The sequence below is a fragment of the Arachis ipaensis genome, chromosome B4 (genome assembly GCF_059453495.1).
Source record: "Arachis ipaensis isolate K30076 ecotype BB chromosome B4, ASM5945349v1, whole genome shotgun sequence".
Classification (NCBI taxonomy): domain Eukaryota; kingdom Viridiplantae; phylum Streptophyta; class Magnoliopsida; order Fabales; family Fabaceae; genus Arachis; species Arachis ipaensis.
Window position 1 is genome coordinate 102,430,621 of NC_142439.1, and position 20,315 is coordinate 102,450,935.

Sequence of the window (20,315 nt, forward strand, 5' to 3'; positions counted from 1 at the left end):
TCCTAGTTATAATCAATTATTCATACTACTATACGTACTAAATTTTGAGTTTTAGAGGTCGTAATACCTTGCCATCTCTGAATTATGACTTAAGCATAAGACTCTGTATGGTAGGGTATTACACACATCTTGTCAACGAGGTAAGCATCAAAGTGGTCTCCGAAGTTATCCTCGAGGCTCAAAGTAATCCCTGAACTTAAAAATTTGTCTAGATCATTCCTGAAGTTGATCTCTGGTACTCATAGTGGTCCTTCCGGTGAATTTCGTCCAGCTGGCGCAACCAGAAAGCTGACCTGGCGTCGTTGGTGACACGTTAGCAGCCCAAAACGACGTCGTTTGTGGGGTGGCACCAAAAAGACATAAAACGTTGTCATTTTATGCGGAAAAAAAACCCCCCTCCCTTAACGTTACACTAACGTCTCGTCTCCCACACTCAAACACACAAACACAACACAAAGCAGAGCTCTCTTCTTCTTCGTTACCCTCTTCACTGGCGCCAATGCTATTGCAGTCACTGGAGCATATTTCGATGAAGAATCTAAGCTCCAGAGGATTGCCTTCATCATCTGCATCAGACAGAGAGTTGTGAAGACGGGTTTCTCTTATAAAGGTACGCAAAAAAAGATTTAAATGTGTGGTGAAGCTCTGTTTTTTGAATTTTGTTGTTAATCTATTCTTCACAAGGGGAAAAAACGTTTTCTTGGAGTGTTTTGTATCGGAATGCATGCTTGTGTTTTGGAGTATTGGCTAGGGTTTGATCAGGAGGAGGTTTCTTAGTGGTTAGGCTAACTAAGGGGGTCTTTGTTAAGAGGGAAACTTGTTTTTTTTTCCAAGGGTTTACTGCAGTTACAGTTTTAGTTATGGAGTTAGTAAGTTGGTAATGTGGTTGAAGTTTAGGGAGGCTGATATAAGATTAAAATTTTTTAAATTGCAGATGGGTGATGATTTGATTACCATCCTATTTCACCATGGAGGATCATTCATCACAGATGTTGATGGAGGTGTGACTTACAATGGTGGAGATGTCTCTGAGTTTCCAGGAGTTGATACAGACAAATTGGATGTCTTCTTTGTCCGAAACTACCACAAGGATCTTGGATATGACAAGGTCACTCAAACATGGTGGCTGGTTCCTAATAGGCCGTTGGAAAATGGTCTAAGGGCTTTAACAAATGACAAGGAGCTGTTGGAGATGTGCTACCTTGGTCAGCAGAACAAGGGGGTTGTTCATGTTTACTATGAACATGGAGTCTCAGAACCTCTGTACATTGAGGAAGCAGAGGCATTTTCATCTAAAGGGAAGGAGCTCTTGGTGATACAAGATTTGAATCCCACCCCAAACCCCACCACCAATGATAATGCCGAGCCAATTCCCACCACAACAGCATCTACTCCAACCTCTGCACCAAATGACAACACTATTCCCACCTAAAAACCAGACTCAACTATAAAGCTCCCACCTATTTCAATTACTGTTAGTAAACCAGCAAAAAAAATACACCCCCACCCCACTACAACTCCTATGTCAAACCCCAATCCACCCCCAAAAACAGTGACTCAACCCAGTAAAACCAAGCTAAAAAACCCACCCAAAAAAAATGTCGCTACCCACTGAAATGCCTAAACCATGGTCAAAATCAAAAGAGACCAAGAAGTCTGATGTACCAAGGAGAGGGACTAGGAATATAAAATCTGCAACACCAAAACCATATGGAAGGAGGCCATTAACAAGAGCAGCTGCTAGTGGAACTAGTGTAAGACGTAACGGTAAAGGAAAACAGCCCCAAACAGAACATGTGGCATTGTCTAGCTCAGAGGATTCCTCAGATAGTGAAGCGAGTGATGGTTGTGAGGAGGATGAACCATATCGGCCTGATGGTGATTTAGTGTCTAGTGAGGAAGATGTGGGTGTGGAGAGATTAGTAGGAAAGAAAAAGACAAATGTGAAGGAGAGAACCGGGATAGCTAAGAAAACTTCTAAACAAAAGAGGGCTGTAATGGTTGAGGATGATGGTCCCGTGTGTGCTGACTCAGGCTCTGAGGATGATGCACGTTTTTTTGGACCAATTCCTAAGTTCGGGTCCATGGGAACATATGATGATGCCCAAGATGAAGGTTATGAGGAATCTGATGGTGGAGACTCATGGCACTCAGAAGAACTGAAGACTCCTCCAAACTCTGAAGATGAATTGGAGGAGGTTGATTTGGATGAGGTTTTCCCTGTGTTCAGAGATGGAGGTAGGTTTGGGGAGCTTACGCTTGCTGTTGGAATGACATTTACTACAAAGATGGAGTTCAAAGAGGCTGTGCGTGAATATTGTATACAAGAGGGTCGGAGGATTTGGTTTTAAAAGAATGATAATGTAAGGATGAGAGCAGTGTGTAAGGATGAGAACTGTGGATGGCTTGTCTATGCTGCTAACAACACTGAGAACAATTACTGGCAGATCAAGACGTTCAATGATGATCACAGTTGTGCAAGGGAAACTAAAAATAGATTGGCTAATAGGAAGTGGCTGGCCGGGAAATTGGTGAAGAAGCTACGAAAATATCCTAACTTAAGACATTGTGAGGCTGCTCAGTATTTTAAGACAAAATGTGACTTGGAACTAAGCAAGTGTTCACTGACTAGGGCCTTAGGAGGTGCTAGGGCTATTGTGTATGGTGATGCTGCTGCCCAGTATGGGATGGTAAAGGATTATGGGCTGACACTGCTTAGGAGTAATCCAGGCTCTACTGTCACAGTTGGAGTTATCCCTCAGCCCAACCCTGATGATGAACCAATATTTGAAAAGATGTACATCTGCTTGGATTCTTGTAAGAAGGGATTTCTGGCTGACTGCAGACCGCTCATAGGTTTGGATGGAGCTTTTCTGAAGACCCAGCATGATGGCCAGATCTTGTCTGCAATTGGACAAGATGCAAACAATCACATATATGTGATTGCATATGCAATTGTCCCTGTTGAAAATACTAAAAACTGGAAGTGGTTCTTGGAATTACTTCATCAAGACTTGGGAGATTATAAAAAAAAAAAGCTCTGTTTCATTTCAGATATGCAGAAGGTACGTTTTATCCATGTTTTTGTTGTTTTGTTGTTGTATAATTTGTATAGGCTGCAATGATATTAGCATGAGTAATTGCATAATTTGTATAGGATGCTCTGATATAATTTGTATAGGCTGTTCTGATATTAGCATGAGTAATTGCATAATTTGTATAATTTGTATAGGCTGCTCTGATATAATTTGTATAGGCTGCTCCATGTTTTTGTTGTTTTGTTGTTGTATAATTTCCTTTTATATATGCTGAACTACTGAACTGTTGTGTTTGTAATGAACAACTGCTTTGCCTAAATAGATGGACTACTGCTCGATGAACTGGTATATATATATTGAACTGATATGTAATGCAACGAACAGGGACTAAATTGATGTCACTTATAAAACTTAAGGGACTAAGTTGATGTCACTTATAAAACTTAAGGGACTAAATTGATGTCTCTTATATAACTATGGGGATGAATTTGATGCTCGATAACTTGTATGTCACTGTTTTCTTTTTTAAATTCAGGGCCTAATCCATGCTATTAAGGAGGTTTTTCCAGGTGTCTATCACAGATTCTGTGTGTGGCACTTATGGAAGAACTTCAACAAGCAGTGGAAAGATCTCCAGCTGAGAGGGTTGCTATCGGAGTGTGCAAGGTGCACCAGCCAAGATGGGTTCCTAGAGAGTACAAAAAAGATTGAGAGGGTTAACAAAGAAGCTTGGGAGTATTTGAACAAGTGGCCTAGAGACTCTTGGAGCCGGGCTTTCTTCAGCAACGCACCTAAAATAGACAATATCTGCAACAATGCTTGTGAAGTCTTCAACTCAAGGATCAAAGAAGCTAGAGCCAAACCTATCATTACACAGTTAGAGGAAGTCAGACTGTATGCAATGAGGTCAATCGCTAGGAATAAAGTGAAGCTTAATTCGAACACTGGTATTCTACCACATATACAGCGCAACAGATTGGAAAAAATAAGGAAGGAGTCAAAGAGTTGGGTCCCGATGTGGTCTGGTAACTCTGAGTACGAGAAATTCGAGGTTCACGGGTGGCCGACTAACATAGTTGTTGATCTGGGAAAGAGGCTCTGCACATGTGGTTTTTGGCAATTGAGTGGTGATATACTTTTACTTGTTTCTTGCTTTGTTTATTTTTTTTTTCTTGACTGTAGGCTTAATATTTGTAATCTTTGGACTTGTGATAATGTTATTTAGGGATGCCGTGTGTGCATGCTTGTGCTGCATTGGCAAAGGTTGGTAGAAGACCATATGAGTTTTGTCACCAGTGGTTGACAATGGAAGCATATAATAACACATATGCCTTCCATATCAACCCAATTCCAGGTCAAGCCCTATGGAAAAAGTCACCACATAACAGACCACAAGTACCTAAATTTAGAAAGAAACCAGGTCCACTTACGAAAAAAAAAAGAAAGGATGCAAATGAGGAGCCAAGTGGGGGTAAAAAGCAGAGGAAGAAGATAAAAAGAATCTATCAAAAAGGTCACTGTCGTTATTGTGGTGAATCGGGACACACGAAGAGAAACTGTGGAAAGAGAGCTGCTGATGAGGTGGCTGCTGCTGCAGCTAAGGCTGCTGCTGCAGCTAAGGCTGCTGCTGCAGGGGCTGCTGCTGTCCAACCTCCAGCTGCTAATGGTGGTGAAGCCACCCTTGTCCCAGAACCCCCCACCAAAATTCAACTTGAAGTCAGTCAACCACCATTGTCACAAACCGATGACTCTCAAGAGGTTCACAAAATTAAATCACATTCAATTTTATTATGTGCATGATCTTCTCCACTTTTACTAACTATTATACATGTCTTCACTAATAGGTCTTGCCTCCTCCTGTGAGGCCACCAAAACTGCCTCCCAAAAGGAAGTCATCCAAACAAGAAAAGGCAACTCCAGAAAGTAGCTCTCAAGTAGCAACCACCCCACCTGCTCCCACCCCACCAGCAACCAGTCAGCCCACAACTCTTCCTCCGTCTCATCCTATGCAAGGTGCATCACAGGGGACCGTAACAAGACTTTTTAACTTCATGAAGTTTGTTCCGAATCCTGGATTCAGACCACCAAGAAACAAAAAATGAAGACTAGGTTTATTATGTTTAGGAGAACATTATTTTGTTTAACTATTTTGATGAAGCAATGTGCTTTCTGCATTTAGAACCCAAGTGTTGGGGATTTTTTTGTTCAAAACTTGTGTTCTCAATATGTTGAGAACTTCTGATATACTTGCAGAATATTGCCTGGCTCTTCCTTGCCTATTTTGAATATGTTTTCTGCATTAATATATGATTATGGATTATGACCTCATTGAACTTTAGCTGTGCCATATTTTCTTTTTGTTGTTCTCTGATATGCCATTACGATTAAAAAAAATTAGAGGATTCTATTAGTACTGCAGGAACAATTATTTACATATAACCTCTACTTTATTCAGATTCCGAATTACACTTGAACAGTCATGTGAAATAGTTTAATCTGCATTCCTTTCAACCAAAATGACAAGTGCAATTACATGAACAGAACAACATATGCATATCACATTTCACTTAGTTTTTGGCTAAACACAATTGACTCTGCTGCCTATCCAACCTTAAGACAAGCACAACAACTGTAACCAGCAGCAGCAGCACACATGTAAACAAGAAAATCCCCCCCATTTTCAGAACTCTAACTTCAGACTCTAGTCTTCCAAGTTTCCAAGTAAGCTTCATCTTCCATTCTTCGTTGTCATTTGAAGAGCTTATTCTACCATCACATGTCACCGCATCTTCTTCCAGAATTTTGTCCACCCAGAGAAACAACCCACACCACCTCTTACCTGCAGTCTAAACCCAGGAAAGTGAATCAACCAACCTCTACATTTACCATAAGGAACAGCATCAAGCACTTACATTATAGTTTGGGGAACCCACGAACGGTCTCCCTGGATTAGAATCCATCGCTGACCATCGCAGCACTGGTCTTGACCCGCATGCACACCATTCTGGCAGAGGCGCATCTCTGTTTTTATTCATCCTCCTCATGATGCTTCCAAATGACCTTGGGTTGTTGGAACTCCCAGCTGCGTTGCTTGCGCTAGCCATAACGTCTGGTGTTCGAAGATGAAGACAACACTGAAGACTCACCTCTGGTGCGATGGAGAAGAACGGAGAGAAGACGAGAACAGCGTCTGCAATGGAGAAGAAAGGAGAACAGAGTCAATTTGGGGGTTAGGGTTTTTAAACTAAAATTAGGGACCAAATTGACTCCAAAATGTTTACTAGGCCACGTCAGCTAGCCGTTGGGCTGCTAACGTGTCACCAACGACGCCAGGTCAGCTTTCCGGTTGCGCCAGCTGGACGAAATTCGCCGGAAGGACCACTATGAGTACCGGAGATCAACTTCAGGGACGATCTAGACAAATTTTTAAGTTCAGGGATTACTTTGAGCCTCGAGGATAACTTCAGGGACCACTTTGATGCTCCTTGTCAACTAATAAAACCTCACAAAACCCCTCGGTCTCTCTAACGCCACGCTTCATCACACTTCAGTCACACCCTTTCCTTTCTGAAACACAATTCTTCTCTTCTTCACAATCACCATCATGTTTCGCATTGTATTATCGAGGTTATCCTCAAGAGCTACTTCTTCTTCTGCAAAACCATCTCCCATTTGACTCGCACCTCTCGCTGCGACGTCGTTTAGGTCAAACGGCAATGGTTTGGAGCTCGACCAGTCCATATTCAACCCCGATGCTTTTGATTTTATCAATGCAGTTTTATACTCTAAAGATTGTAATTAATCCCAAAACGGAAAGGAAAATTTCCATTTTTAGGGGTTACACTCCGAAACTGCCTTTCTTGATGACAGTCTATTCATGGTTGAATTTAACGCATTTTTTTCTTTTTATTTTTTGGTTCATGAATAGCTAAAGCGTACAGAATAGAATATGTTACATTAAAGGGCTGCCTTAGTAATTTAAAAGAAACCAAAGACCCCAAAGCTGAGAATTCTAAAGGGTTTGCTTTGCTTGCTATGTCCACCTTGAAATATGAAAGGTTCTTATCATTTATTTATTTATTTAATTTTGTGCTCAGCGATCATTTTTTCATTCAAGTTCATTTTTGGTCTTCTAATTAGAAAGGTCGGAGCTCCAGTTTTGGTGGTTGGTTAGTTGGTTTGAATTCATTGAGAGGGTTAGAAAACAAAAGAAAAATCTGAAGAGAGTGTTTTGTGTATTATTCAGTATGTGTAAAAATACAATATATAAGAGGTATATATAGGTGTTAGAAGAATTAGAGTAATAAAAGTATACAATCCTATAATTAATATACAAATATACTATATAAAATATAAATAATACTAATTGATATAATATTGATTCTAATTTATTCTCTAACATCCCCTCTCAAACTCAAATGGGAGCTAAGGATATCATCATGAAATTGGATACCAAAGTCCGAAAACAAGTTGGATGATGAACCTTCGTGAAGATATCAGCAGTCTGATCCAGTATTCTGACAGCGATGAGATGAATGGCATCAATAAGGATGTGTTGCCAAATAAAGTGACAATCAATCAATGTATTTGGTGCGTTCATGAAACACATTATTATGGACAATTTGAATAGCACTGCGGTTGTCACAAAAAACATCAGTTGGGGACGACTATGGTGCACCCAAGTCTTCGAGAAGCCAACAAATCGAGACAACCTTAGCAGTGGTGTCAGCGAGAGCACGGTCTTCAGCTTTCGTTCTCGATCGAGTATTGAACATTGCTTCTTAGCTCGCCAGGAAATGAGAGAGTCGCAAAGAAACAAACAATAACCAGTATTAGAACGACGATCAGTGGGATTACCGTCCAATCAGCATCTAAGTACGCCTGGAGGGATAAAGATGAATGGGCAGAAAAATAAAGGCCATGAAATAGGGTGCCTTTGATGTAGCGAAGAACTGCCGCATAGTGAGTAGTACGAGGAGCTGACAAGAACTGGCTATGAACATGAACCAAATAGGCAATGTCTGGTCAGGTGACAGTTAAGTAGGCTAGTCGTCCAACTAACTATCGATAAAGAGTAGGATTATCCAAAACAGTACCATCCATAGGAGTAAAATGAACATTAGACTCAAGATGAGTAGATTTAGTGTGACTATCTGTAATACCGGCTCGAGCAAGAAAATCCGAAGCATACTTAACTTGAGAGAGATAGATACCATCATCTGTGGATATGACCTCGAGACCAAGAAAATAACTGAGAGAACCAAGATCTTTCATCTCAAAAATACGATGAAACTTTAAGATCAGAGATACCATCAACATCATCTCCAGTAATGATCATGTCATCAATATACAAAAGTAGAAGAATAACTTCACGTTCACTTTTACGAATAAAGACAGCATTCTCATGAGGATTGCAAGTGAAACCGAGATTGTATATAGTGGTGCTAGACTTGTCAAACCATTCACGAGGAGCTTGATTAAAACCGTAAATTGCCTTACGAAGGAGACAGACCTTACTAGAAGGACAAGGATAATCCGAAAGGGGTTTCATATAGACCGTCTTTCTCAAATCCCTATTAAGAAATGTATTCTTCACGTTCATTTAACTGAGAGACCTTTTTACCACAGCAATGGCAAGAAGAACTCGAGCAGATGTGAGACGAACAATAGAAAAAAAGTCTCTTCATAGTCAATACCATACTCTTGCGTACAATCTTGAGCAACTAACCGTGCCTTATAATGGTCAATAGAACCATCAAAGCGGATCTTGATCTTGTATACCCATCTACTTCTCACAACTTTCTAATTAGAAGGAGGATTATCCAAATCGCAAGTGTGTGCTTTTTCAAGTGCCTATATTTCTTCCTGCATTGCTTGTTGCCAATTTTGATTTGTGGAGGCTTCTCTAAATGACTTAGGTTCATGTTGATGAAGAATAGTAGAAAAACAATGATAATCAAGAAGATAAAGAGGTGAATTTCTTACCCTAGAAGCGGTGGGAGCAGGGCCCCAAACATCATATTGGATAAGATCAAAAGGAGAGCAAGCAAGAGAGGAATTATTATGAAAAGATAAAGCAGGTTATTTGGCAGTTTGACAAGAAATGCAATCAAAAGACTCATTAGGAACCTGACCCAAAATACCTTGAGACATAAGAGAATGCAATTTGCTAAGGAGTTGTGGGTAAGACGTTGATGCCATAAGTGAAAGGTAGATGGAGAAGAGCAGTACAGATATTTGGCACAGGAGAAATATGAAGATTCTCGAGTTCAAATAACCTTCTGACCTTACGTTCAGTTCCGATGATTTGTCCCGTCCGACGATCCTATACACGACAACCAGAAATAAAAAAAAATGACATCAAAATCGAGATCAACAAGTTGACCAACAAAAATAAGATTAAAGTTCAACTTGGAAATACAATAAGTATCAGGGAGATTAAGAATTGACTGGAAAATAGAACCCTTGTGTGTCGCGTACAAGAGGGAACCATTAGCAATATTAACAGAAGGTGCATTTGTAGTGGTAGACAAAGACGAGAAGAGATGATGCAAAGGGGACATGTGATTAAAGCAACCAGAATCAAAATACCATGTAGAATTACCTGAAGGAGTCGAAAAAGTAGCAGGAGTATTACCAGAAAGAGAGGAAGACGCTTAAGAAGAGACACAATATCAGATAGAGAGACAGGAGACGGGTTGAGAGGAGCAGAGGTGGTAGATTCAATACTAGTAGCAACAGTAGAAGCAGACGCATTCTTGGAGAAGTTGGGATGAGAAGCATGCTTAAGGTGATCAGAACGTGGTGGGCGAGTAGAACAGGCAGTAATAAAATGTCCCGAGAGCTTGTAGTAATGGCAGAACACTTGTAGACAATTGTAGCTAATGTGACATTTCTGTTGACATTTGTGACATTCAACAAAAGCACAGTATGAGAATAGGTGACAAGAATGATTACAGTTGCGACAAAATTTACTCTTTCTATCTGTGGCAGCATAAACATATGATTTTTGCATAATAGCAGATACAAAGATCAAAGAGTGGAGAGAAAACTGCAAATTCGGTGCCAAAAACGAGAAAACGAAGGGCAGAATCGAAAAGAGCTCACCAAAAAACCTTAGGGAGGGCCCATTGTGTGTCACGTCAGAAGGGAGATGACACGTGGCAATGCGTGAGAGGAGAACGAAGACACGTCAGCACTGACGCGGTGAGGAGGTGGCGCACAGGTCGGGTCGGGTCGGGTCGGCAAAGGCACGGGTCAAGCCTCATATCCTTGGCATGACACGTGGCGCGACGGAGACCCATTGATCTGCGACGTTGAGCAACAGATCTGTGGCGCTTTTGCGTGACACGTTGCATGACGCGGAGCTGTGGATTTGGGGCGCTGATCCAACGGCGTTGGAGACGTCTGGAAAGAGGAAAACTTCAACTGGACAGGGGACTTCAGGTGGCGCGTGTGGCGGAGTCCAGTGGCGAGTCTGGAGTCGATGAAAACTTCATGACGAGACGAAGGCGATGGTGGCGGCGGTGGCGAACCAAGACGTCGGAAAAGGGTCGAAAAATAAGGACAAAGTATTGCCGGAGGAGATAAAACACAAGAGCTAGAAACCAATTGTCATTAAAAAAAAACAACCTAAGCTCTTGATACCATGTTAGAAATAAGAGAGAAATCTGAAGAAAGTATTTTGTATATTATTCAGTATATGTAAAAGTACAATGTATAAAAGGTATATATAGGTGTTAGAAGAATCAAAATAATAAAAATATACAATCATATAATTAATATACAGATATGCTATATAAATATAAATGATACCAATTGATCTAATATTGATTCTAATTTATTCTCTTATTCTCTATCAGAGAGTTTTGTTTAAGATATTGCATTGAAGAACCTACAGAGAATTCAGGAATTAACAAATGCTTACTTGGGTATTAGAGGTAAATTCACTTTTTATTGGTAATTTCTTTTTTTATTTTAAATTATTAATATTAGCAATTTCCATATGAATTTTGGTCAATGATTTTGAGTTCTATCTGGGTTTATTGTTGTAGTTGCTTCCCTTGAGGCTGAGTCTGGTCTTTATCTAGAGTTGGGGCAGGTTGGTATCTGCAAATCCGTTGTAAAATATTTGTTTGGAGTTTTGTATTGGTACCGTTCATATTTATTCAGATGAAATTTTCCTACATAGGATGATAAGGCGTCTGCAATTGCTGATAAATGTGTGGAGCTTGTCGAGAAACAGAAAACAGATGATGATGATGATGATGATGATGATTTTAAGGCTCTAATTCTTCGTGTTAAGGCACTGAAGGGGCTTATTGAGCTTGTCAATGGAAGTATCGAATCAAGTAGTCGTGTGCTAATGGTCTATTTGTTCGTTTTTGTGATTCTTGATGAGTGCTTATTGTGTTCTTGGTGCAGCTGTCCCTTTTTTTGACTAATCTCTCCTGCTCAGCAACGGTATGATTTGTCTAATCTGGTTTGTAGAAGGCATTCTTATACTGCCAAATTGACAGTTGCTTATATAGGTACTGCTGCTCTATCATATGGAGAATTCCTATATCTTAGGTAAAACTATAAAATGGAGAAAGAGGTTTATAGGAGTGTCCTAAAAGGAGCTTCTGAGATTAAATTTTTTTTAGAAAATATTACAATCTATATTTAGGAGCTTGTAGCATGAACTTGGAGGGTCTAATGATGGGGGCCTTGTGTGCTCTAGGAAAGCTTGAAACATATAAGGGGTATGCTTAATTTTTTCATTTGGTTTTCCTAAGTTATTCCACAAACATCCTTTTTATGTTGAGACATCATATTTCACTAATAATTGTTGTTTTAGGAAAAATGGTAATGCAGACAAGGCTTTTACAGAACCTGAATGGCATGTTGTGTTAAATCCTTGGTCAGCATATTCAATGTCTAAATCACATCTCGATGATATCAAATAGAACCAATATAATATCATAAATAACAATATCTAAGCTAAGCTATCAAATCGATTCATCGGCGAGAATGGAATAGTATACATAGGAAGATCTTTTATCTATACCAAATTCGAAAAATGTGTGTTTCTGATGCAATAAAAAATTCTGTTCTTTTTTTTTCCCCTGGCATTATCAATTTTTAAAGGTGAAAATCATCATCCCAAGGTGGATGTTGTCTTAACAAGCATTGCCCTCATGTATAGGCGTAGAGCAATGAAGGAGCGTAAAAGCTCTCTGTTGGTTCAAGAGGTTAGACTTAGAACTCTCCAATTGATGACTTATGAACTGCTGAATTTGGATAATTAAAATAGTGAAGATACATTCTTAATTATTTTTTTTTATCATCATCTCTTTATAAAAAAATGGCAGTGATACACTAACTCGGATGCTTTTATGGGTCTTGACTCTTTAGTTTAAGTTCTCAAAATTCGGTGCCATGAAACATTCACACTGAAATATTTGCTCTGATTTTATTCAATTAATCAATTTTCAAATTGCTCATGCACTTATGTAGACTGGAAAAGAATTTTGACATGTCTTTCTCTTGTATGCATGTGACACTGTTTTCACTGAAAGACTCTAAATATTTAATAACCTGGCTACAAGTTTTCAATTAGAAGTTGTTTGCCTGACTAGTATCTGCCAAATTAAACAATGTATTTAATGGTGGAATTGTTTCACACTGCATAACTACCCTTGGCTGCCTAGTAATTTTTCTGAAAAATATTGACAGGATCTCTACAAAAAAGTGATAGATAACTTGAAGGTTACAGAAACCAAGTCTGAAGGTAATGATCAGGTTACAAAAACTGAGTTCTGAAGGATATAGCAGCTATTGCAAGAGTTATGACAAATTCTTCAGTATACTCTTCTATTACTATAATCTTTGATGGACAACCTTATCAAGTAATGATAAATTGGCAATTAATACAAGAGTTGAGTTTGTTATACACAACCCTGGAAATTTCACAATGAATTTACCAATTAACTGATGATTTATTAAAGCAGTTGGAGGGCGGCACGTGGCAGTCATGCTGTTGGCGGTTCTTCCAGCAGCAAAGAGGGCTTTCTAAATGACCAAAATAACCCTCAAATGTTAAAAAAAAAAAAAAAAAAAAAAAAAAAAAAAAAAAAGAGAACACCAGACCCGCCATTTCAACCAATCGGACTGCTATGGTTTTAAGTTACTGTGTTACCAAAAAAAAAAAAATAACAAGTTACTGAACTATTGAAGGCATTTGTTTTGAAGTATTTGTTCATGGTAATCAAAATATGCAGCTAATATTTCTTACAATATCGTGAATGCCACAATTGCATAACTTATGTGCACAATTTTGAACTGTTTGTTCAACATACAAATAATTTGAAATGATAATTAAGAGAGTATGGTGTTCACCATAAAATTGTATTACTTAAGCCAACACCAAGGGTTCTTGCAATTTACAATAGAAGAGATTTTAGATCACAGAAACGTATAGTACCAAATAACAAATCTCTTATGAAAATTGATTGTAGAGAACACGAAAATAAAGTGAAAAAATTAACTGTGACAAGTTTTTCATTAATGTTCAGAGAGGAAGATCAAGGCCTTTGCCAATATCGACTCCAATGACTTGAAGTATTCCCTTGTTTATTATCTGCAACATATACCAACATTTCACAATAATCCAACTTAGGAAAAATGCTTTAGTAGTTATGCAATCAATAGTATAGTTAGAATGAAAAATGTTAAAAGTTGAAAGAAAAAATCTAAAAATATATTATAATTTTGCGTAAAGAAATGTTTTAGTCTCTAATATTTGGATTAAATCCTAATTTCATTCATAATGTTTGAAACATCCTATTATTATTCGAAACGTTTTATTTTGACCTATTTTAGTCTTTGGTCAAACTTAAAATTTTTTCTTCTAAAAATATCCTATCTTCTCTTATGATTTTCTATTAGATAGCGATAAAAATTACAATTATAGTGGTCATAGTGACTATTATAGTGATTTGAAAGTAAAAGAGACAGAATAATAAAAGAAAAAATATAACAATAGAAAAAAGAAAGATATTTTTGGAAGAAAATTTTAATTTTGATTATAGAACTAAAAAAGGACGAAATAAAATGTGAGATAAAATTAAGACGTTGCAAATGTTAAGGACGAAATTATGACTTATACATTGTAAATGTTAGGAATAGAATTTAGCCTAAACATTAGGGATTAAGAGTACTTTAGTCTATAATTTATATTATGGCCCTATTTTGATAATGTCACTTTTTTGGTTTTCTCTAAATGCCAAAATACAATATAAAAAACGGTTTAATTACTCTGTGCGTCCTTATAGTTTCATTGGATTTTCAATTAGATCCCTATATTTTTCTTTCTTTTCGATTGAGTCCGTATATCATATCAGACTTTATAATTAAGTCCCTATCGTAACAAAAATATTAGAATTAACACAATATTTTGTTAAACAAAGTGAATATGCCTAACAATGAACTAAATATTTTGTATAGTCTAACAAAATATTTCATTAAATTTTAACGTTTTTGTCGCAATAATAACTTAGTTACAAAATCTAATATGGTATAAAGATTCAATTTAAAAAAAAATTATAAAAATCTAATTAAAAATTTCATAAAACTATAAAAACTAACGGAATAATTAAACCTATAAAAATAAAAAAGTCTCCAATAAATCACCTTACCAAAAATAGGAGTAATATTATAATAATAATAATAATAATAATAATAATAATAATAATAATAATAAACCGTCGTCCTATTACTATATGAGTGACAGCAATATCTATCTATAATGCCAAATGAAATTGTGAAAAACACTCACAAATTCTACAATGAAAACTCCAATGATTCCAATCATGCAAGCTCTAGAGTTCCATATCTCTGCTGTCCTTGTGAACCCAAGAAACGGAGCCTGAAATTGTGGCTGTACTTTTGGAAATTCCACCTGAACAAATAAAAAATGAAATAAACACACATACACACAACTGGGCTAATTTTTTTTTATATTGATTAAATATATGTGTAATATATTATTATTAGAAGATTAGATGTTTTTTTATATGATATTTTATTCAAATTGGACAGTCCGATTTGTTTAAAGAGAAAAATAAACTATAAATCGAATGGTCCGATTTGTTTGGAAAAAAAATAAACTACAAATCGAAAGGTCCGTTTTATATTTTTTTTTTTAAAATAAAAATCGGACGGTCTGATTTTAACATTAAAAATTTTTTTATTTTCGAAATCACAAATCGGACCGTCCAATTTGTGATTGTTTATTTAAAAAAAATAAAACAAACAAATCGGTGCCTCCGATTTATACATCTCATACCAATGTAAAACACACCTCTACTCACAGCTTCTTGTTATACACTTCTCTCTCTCACACATAAAAAATAATAAGCGCACACAACTGCGCTGCTTCATTGAATATAAACAACTTTTATTTAATTTTTAAAATGAGTATTCTTATCACCTAATTAAAAGAGAAGTGCTTACACCAGCAGGGGGCTTGGTTGCTGTGATAGTGAAGGAAACTCTCTTTTGTAACCTGTTATTATAACCATTTGGAAGGAACAACAGTTGCTTTTTTGAGTTAACTGAAACCGTTGTTCCCGCGATGAGTGTTGATGGCAATATGGTTGATGAAGTAGCCATTACCATGATTATGGTTGAAACCCACCACTATTTTCTTCACCCTTCGGCTTATCTTCTCTTCCTCTCTGCTTTTCAAGTTCCGTTTATTTTTGCGTGGTTCAGATTAGAACACGGTGGAGTGTGGGAGTGGGTCGGATTAATAATAATAATAATAATAGTAATAATAATAATAATACTAGGATTATTTTGTTAGTTTTTATAATCTTATCAAATTTATAATTAAATTTTTATAATATTTTTAAATTGAATTTATACTATTTTTAATTTTATAATTAGATATTTTTTAGTATAAAAGATGTTAGAATTAATTGAATATTTTCAGTAAATTGCATGTAATCATAAAAATCTAATTAGATCTTTAACTATATATTTTTTTTATAAAATAGTTCTTTAATTTTAACGTTTTTGACATGAAAAGAATTTAATTATAAAATTAAAATTAGTGTAGAGACATAATTGAAAAGAGAAAAATATAAGAATTTAATTGAAAATTTAGTCAATTCATAATAATAATAAGGTGAATTTTAGTATGACTATGCTGTGGTGTCTACGATAATTATATAAGTGTTGTTAAAATTAAAGTCACATTTTAGTAATATTTTTTTTTAAACAATACTTTTTAAAAGCGTTGTTTAATAACAAAAAAATATTATTTTAATTTTAACAACACTTTTTAAAACATCATAGTTCTATAACATAATCATACTATATGACCCTAATATTAATAATATACTATAATATAATATAATATAATATAATAATATGCATTATTTTTATATAATTTTATTTTGTATAATATTTTTAACTTTTGATATTAAAAATAGAGTTTAATTTTGTACATAGCTGTTTATTTGAATTTGTTCTTTTAGATGACTATTCACAAGATAGTGTAAAAAAATAGTTATTTTTACTGACGTAGCATTATACAATTGGATGCACGTAAAAAATTGTTTCATACTAAAAAGACATCATAATTACATTCTTAAAAATATTTGATAAAAAATGAAAAATAAAAAAAAGTGTAAAAAATATATACTTAAAAATTAAAAAGTAATATAATTATCATTTTTCATATAACAATAGGATTGTACAAAATAATAATAATAATAATAATAATAATAATAAATAAATAAATAAATAAATAAATAATCTATACTTGTAAACATTAAAATTATGAATTATAAAACTAAATAGTAATTATTATTTTATATATTAATTATTTTTAAATAATAACAGATTACAAGACATGGTTAGAATTGTTACGAAGTATTACCTGAAACCTGGATAATGTATTTTGTCTCGACATAAAGTCTAAACGTCTTTAAGTGGTAGTTCCGACCTGCTTGATGGAATGAAAGAGGGTTCCGATGTCGGCAACTATACGGTGGTAGGGAGTACCTGCAAGGGACTTTGATGTCTAAATTAGCAAGATGTTTAAGAGGTTTGTATGAGATTGGATTGAAAAAAAAATACCTCTATGATGTAATATTTATAAAGTAGCTATGTAGAACTTAGTTATTTCATGAAGATGACTTCTGAAGATCGTTGGGTTAGCATGAATTTAAAAAAAAAATTTGGCTTTTACAACAAATTAAAGGTACACTTGGTGGGATTTAATCGCATCCCGTGCTTCCTTATTGTAGAGAACACCTCCAAGAAATCAGACGTTAACGAGGATGCTTCTTTTGTTTTTACCAATATATCATACACATAAACTTCCATAAGGTTTTTTAGGAGAGGTCCTTGTTCACCAAGTGCTGGTAAGTTGCTCCTGCATTCTTAATCCAAATGGCATAACCATATAGCAGTAGTTAGCCTTTTAGGTAATGAAGGACAGAGACGGATCTATTCATTTGGGTGTGGGGGCAAACGCCCCACTACAATTTGAAATTTTATTGAGTAGTATATAATAATAATAATATTTATTTGTCCCCACTAAATTATTAAATTTGACCCCACAATAATTTTTTATTCAGTTTTTGATACTTAATAGTTAATTTGAGAACTCCATATTAGATATGATAATGATCAATTTTCAAATTTAAATAAGATTGGTGTTCTTTCTTAAAAATCGACTCGAAAGAATATTATCTATCCATTTGTGTTTCTTCCTTTGAAATTAGCTTTAGATTTTTCATAATAACTACACTAATTGAATGAAATTTTTTAACTATGAATATCATCAAAAGCTAATTGTATGAAAGTTGAGTTTTAAATGATTGTTTAATGACATATACAAAAAAAAAAGAGACATTTTAATTATATTGTCAAGGTTTTAAAATATGAAATATAAAAAATTAAATTTTAAATTATATGTTATTATTTAAATTATTATTTTAATATTTTAATTTATAATTAGATATTTTGAAATCTAATCATATTTTATAATAAAAAAATATAATTATAACAATAATTATGCTACGTATACATAAAGTAATTACTTGTACAGAATAAATCTTAAAATACAAATTTTAAAATATAAAATACATATTAAAAATAAGTTAAATAATATAAGTATTTATACACAAATTTATAGTAGATAATTTGATAGCTAATTTTTTATGTAAACGTAATATTTTTATTATAAAAATTATTATCATATTATATATATTTCTCCCCCACTATCAAAATTTTCTGGATCCGTCACTGATGAAGGGTGTTTTTTTCTCATTCGGACCGTACATTAAGATTTCAGTATATCCCAAATAAATGTCCATGAAGGTCAAGAACTCATATCCAAGCACCGAGTCTATCAAAGTATCAACGCTTAGTAGGGGCTACAGGTCCTTTAGACAAACTTTGTTGAGATCCATATAATCTACGCAATCCTCCACTTTTTGTTTTATTTTTTTCAACCAGAATGATGTTGGCTAACTATAGCGGGTATTCGACCTCCCTGATAAATCCGACTTCTAGCAAGGCTTGTACTTGTTTGTCAACAACCTTGGCTCGCTCTTCACTTAGCTTTCTCTTTCTTTATTGGACGGGTTTAGACCCTGAAAATATTGTCATTTTATGAGTCATGAGTTCGAGTTTGATACTTAACATGTCGAAGGCTTTCCAAACAAAGAGATCGGCATATCCCAGAGAAATTGAATGAGCTCTTTTTAAAGATCTTCTTGTAAGTTTGCCTCAATATTGGTAGTTTTTTTCTAAATGATCTCTGATTTAAAATTCTGAGTTGCAATCAGAGTTGTTCTTTCTTCTTAGGTCTTTCAAGCTCAAAGACAACAATTTGTCCCCTAACTTTCTGTCCCCTAAGATTCAAGCTTTCATTGTAATAACTTCTACCCAATACTTGATCTCCTTTTACTATAGCCATCCTATTCTTCATTGAAAACTTCATATATAGATAAGGGGTTGAAATCACAGTGAAAAATTGGTTCAGAGTTGTCACAACGTATAAAAATTGGACTACAAATGCGACAAGGATGCAATAAATAAAAAATAAAAATGTAGACAATAGAGTCGCCACCAATTTTATTATAGAAAAACGGATAAAACTATTGACTTGAGAAAACTAGTCTTTTGAAGATATTTAGAGTTCAAGAGGATTATTATGTATAAGAAAGGGTGAAAATTTTATTCCACCGCACCCTTAACACATCTATTTAAAATGGTTACCATTTGAACATGTTATGCGAGTTATCATAATTTAAATAATATTTGTATTTTAATTTAAACAATAAATGATGATAAGATAATATTATTTACAAGAATACTAAATAAATACAAGAGAAGAAAAGAAAAAAAGCTTAATTTTTTATAATTATTTTTTAGTATTATTTTTTAATTTATTATTATAAAAATTCAAAAAAATAAGACATATTTTTATAATCTATTTCAATAAAACAATTTTATTTATTAAGGGAGTAAATAGTTTACGAAGCAGACACTTGAATCTATTAATTTATCTATCTATTAATATCTATTATTAATATATAATAAGAGACTAGTAATAAATTTATGCTTAACAAGTGTATAGACTAATTGTTAAACAAGTATCTAAACTAAATATATGACAAGTGTTCAATTCAACTGTATGAAAGGTGTCCAGCTTCAATATCAAAGTGTTCAACTAAATTTTATTCAGCGAAAATTTTTAAATTAAAAATTTTTTAATTTCAAATCTATCGTTTAAATATCTCTTTTGCTCTTTTTTTGATTCATTCTCAAGTGGCAAAGAATATAGAGTGGTTATGGTGGTAGATGCTTCGAAACTTTTTTTCCGGAAAGTAATAAAGATAAAGAAAAATAAGTCGGAGGTGATAGTGGTCGTTGATGTAGCGGCAGGGAGAAAGAACAGTGGCAACAATGAGTACTGTTTTTGCTGTCAGTGAAAAAGGAATAGTTGGCAGCAAATTAACGACACCAGTGAAAAGAACAGAGAACTCTGAAATTCCATTCTTGAGAGGGAGAGCCACGAACATGAAGAGAAGAGAGTGGAGGGAACCCTTGTTCATTATTCACCCATCACACTCAAATCTTCATAACTTCCAAACCGGAGCTTCGATTGAATACCGGTTTATGACCACGCGTTGTTCTCATCGTGCTCTTCGATTCTATACCACTCTTGTGGTAAATACTCCTAAGAACCTTGAGTTATTTTTAAAATCTCTCTTC

At 35.0% G+C, this 20,315-nt stretch overlaps 2 protein-coding genes and 1 pseudogene across 2 annotated transcripts; 2 read left to right on the forward strand and 1 right to left on the reverse strand.

Moving 5' to 3' along the window:
* Positions 1 to 2,369: 2,369 nt before the first annotated feature.
* Positions 2,370 to 5,140, forward strand: LOC148568609 (uncharacterized). The gene is made up of 4 exons (XM_088484728.1): positions 2,370 to 3,065; positions 3,574 to 4,165; positions 4,264 to 4,796; positions 4,883 to 5,140. The coding sequence occupies exons 1-4, from the start codon at positions 2,370 to 2,372 to the stop codon at positions 5,138 to 5,140; spliced, it is 2,079 nt and encodes a 692-aa protein (XP_088340854.1).
* A 5,412-nt stretch (positions 5,141 to 10,552) lies between these two features.
* Positions 10,553 to 13,095, forward strand: LOC148568610 (uncharacterized; annotated as a pseudogene).
* A 302-nt stretch (positions 13,096 to 13,397) lies between these two features.
* On the reverse strand, positions 13,398 to 15,811 carry LOC148568611 (light-harvesting complex-like protein OHP1, chloroplastic). The gene is made up of 3 exons (XM_088485353.1): positions 15,534 to 15,811; positions 14,857 to 14,979; positions 13,398 to 13,659 (listed from the first exon to the last, which is right to left on the reverse strand). The coding sequence occupies exons 1-3, from the start codon at positions 15,696 to 15,698 to the stop codon at positions 13,591 to 13,593; spliced, it is 357 nt and encodes a 118-aa protein (XP_088341479.1). The 5' UTR covers positions 15,699 to 15,811; the 3' UTR covers positions 13,398 to 13,590.
* Between the last annotated feature and the right edge of the window lie 4,504 nt (positions 15,812 to 20,315).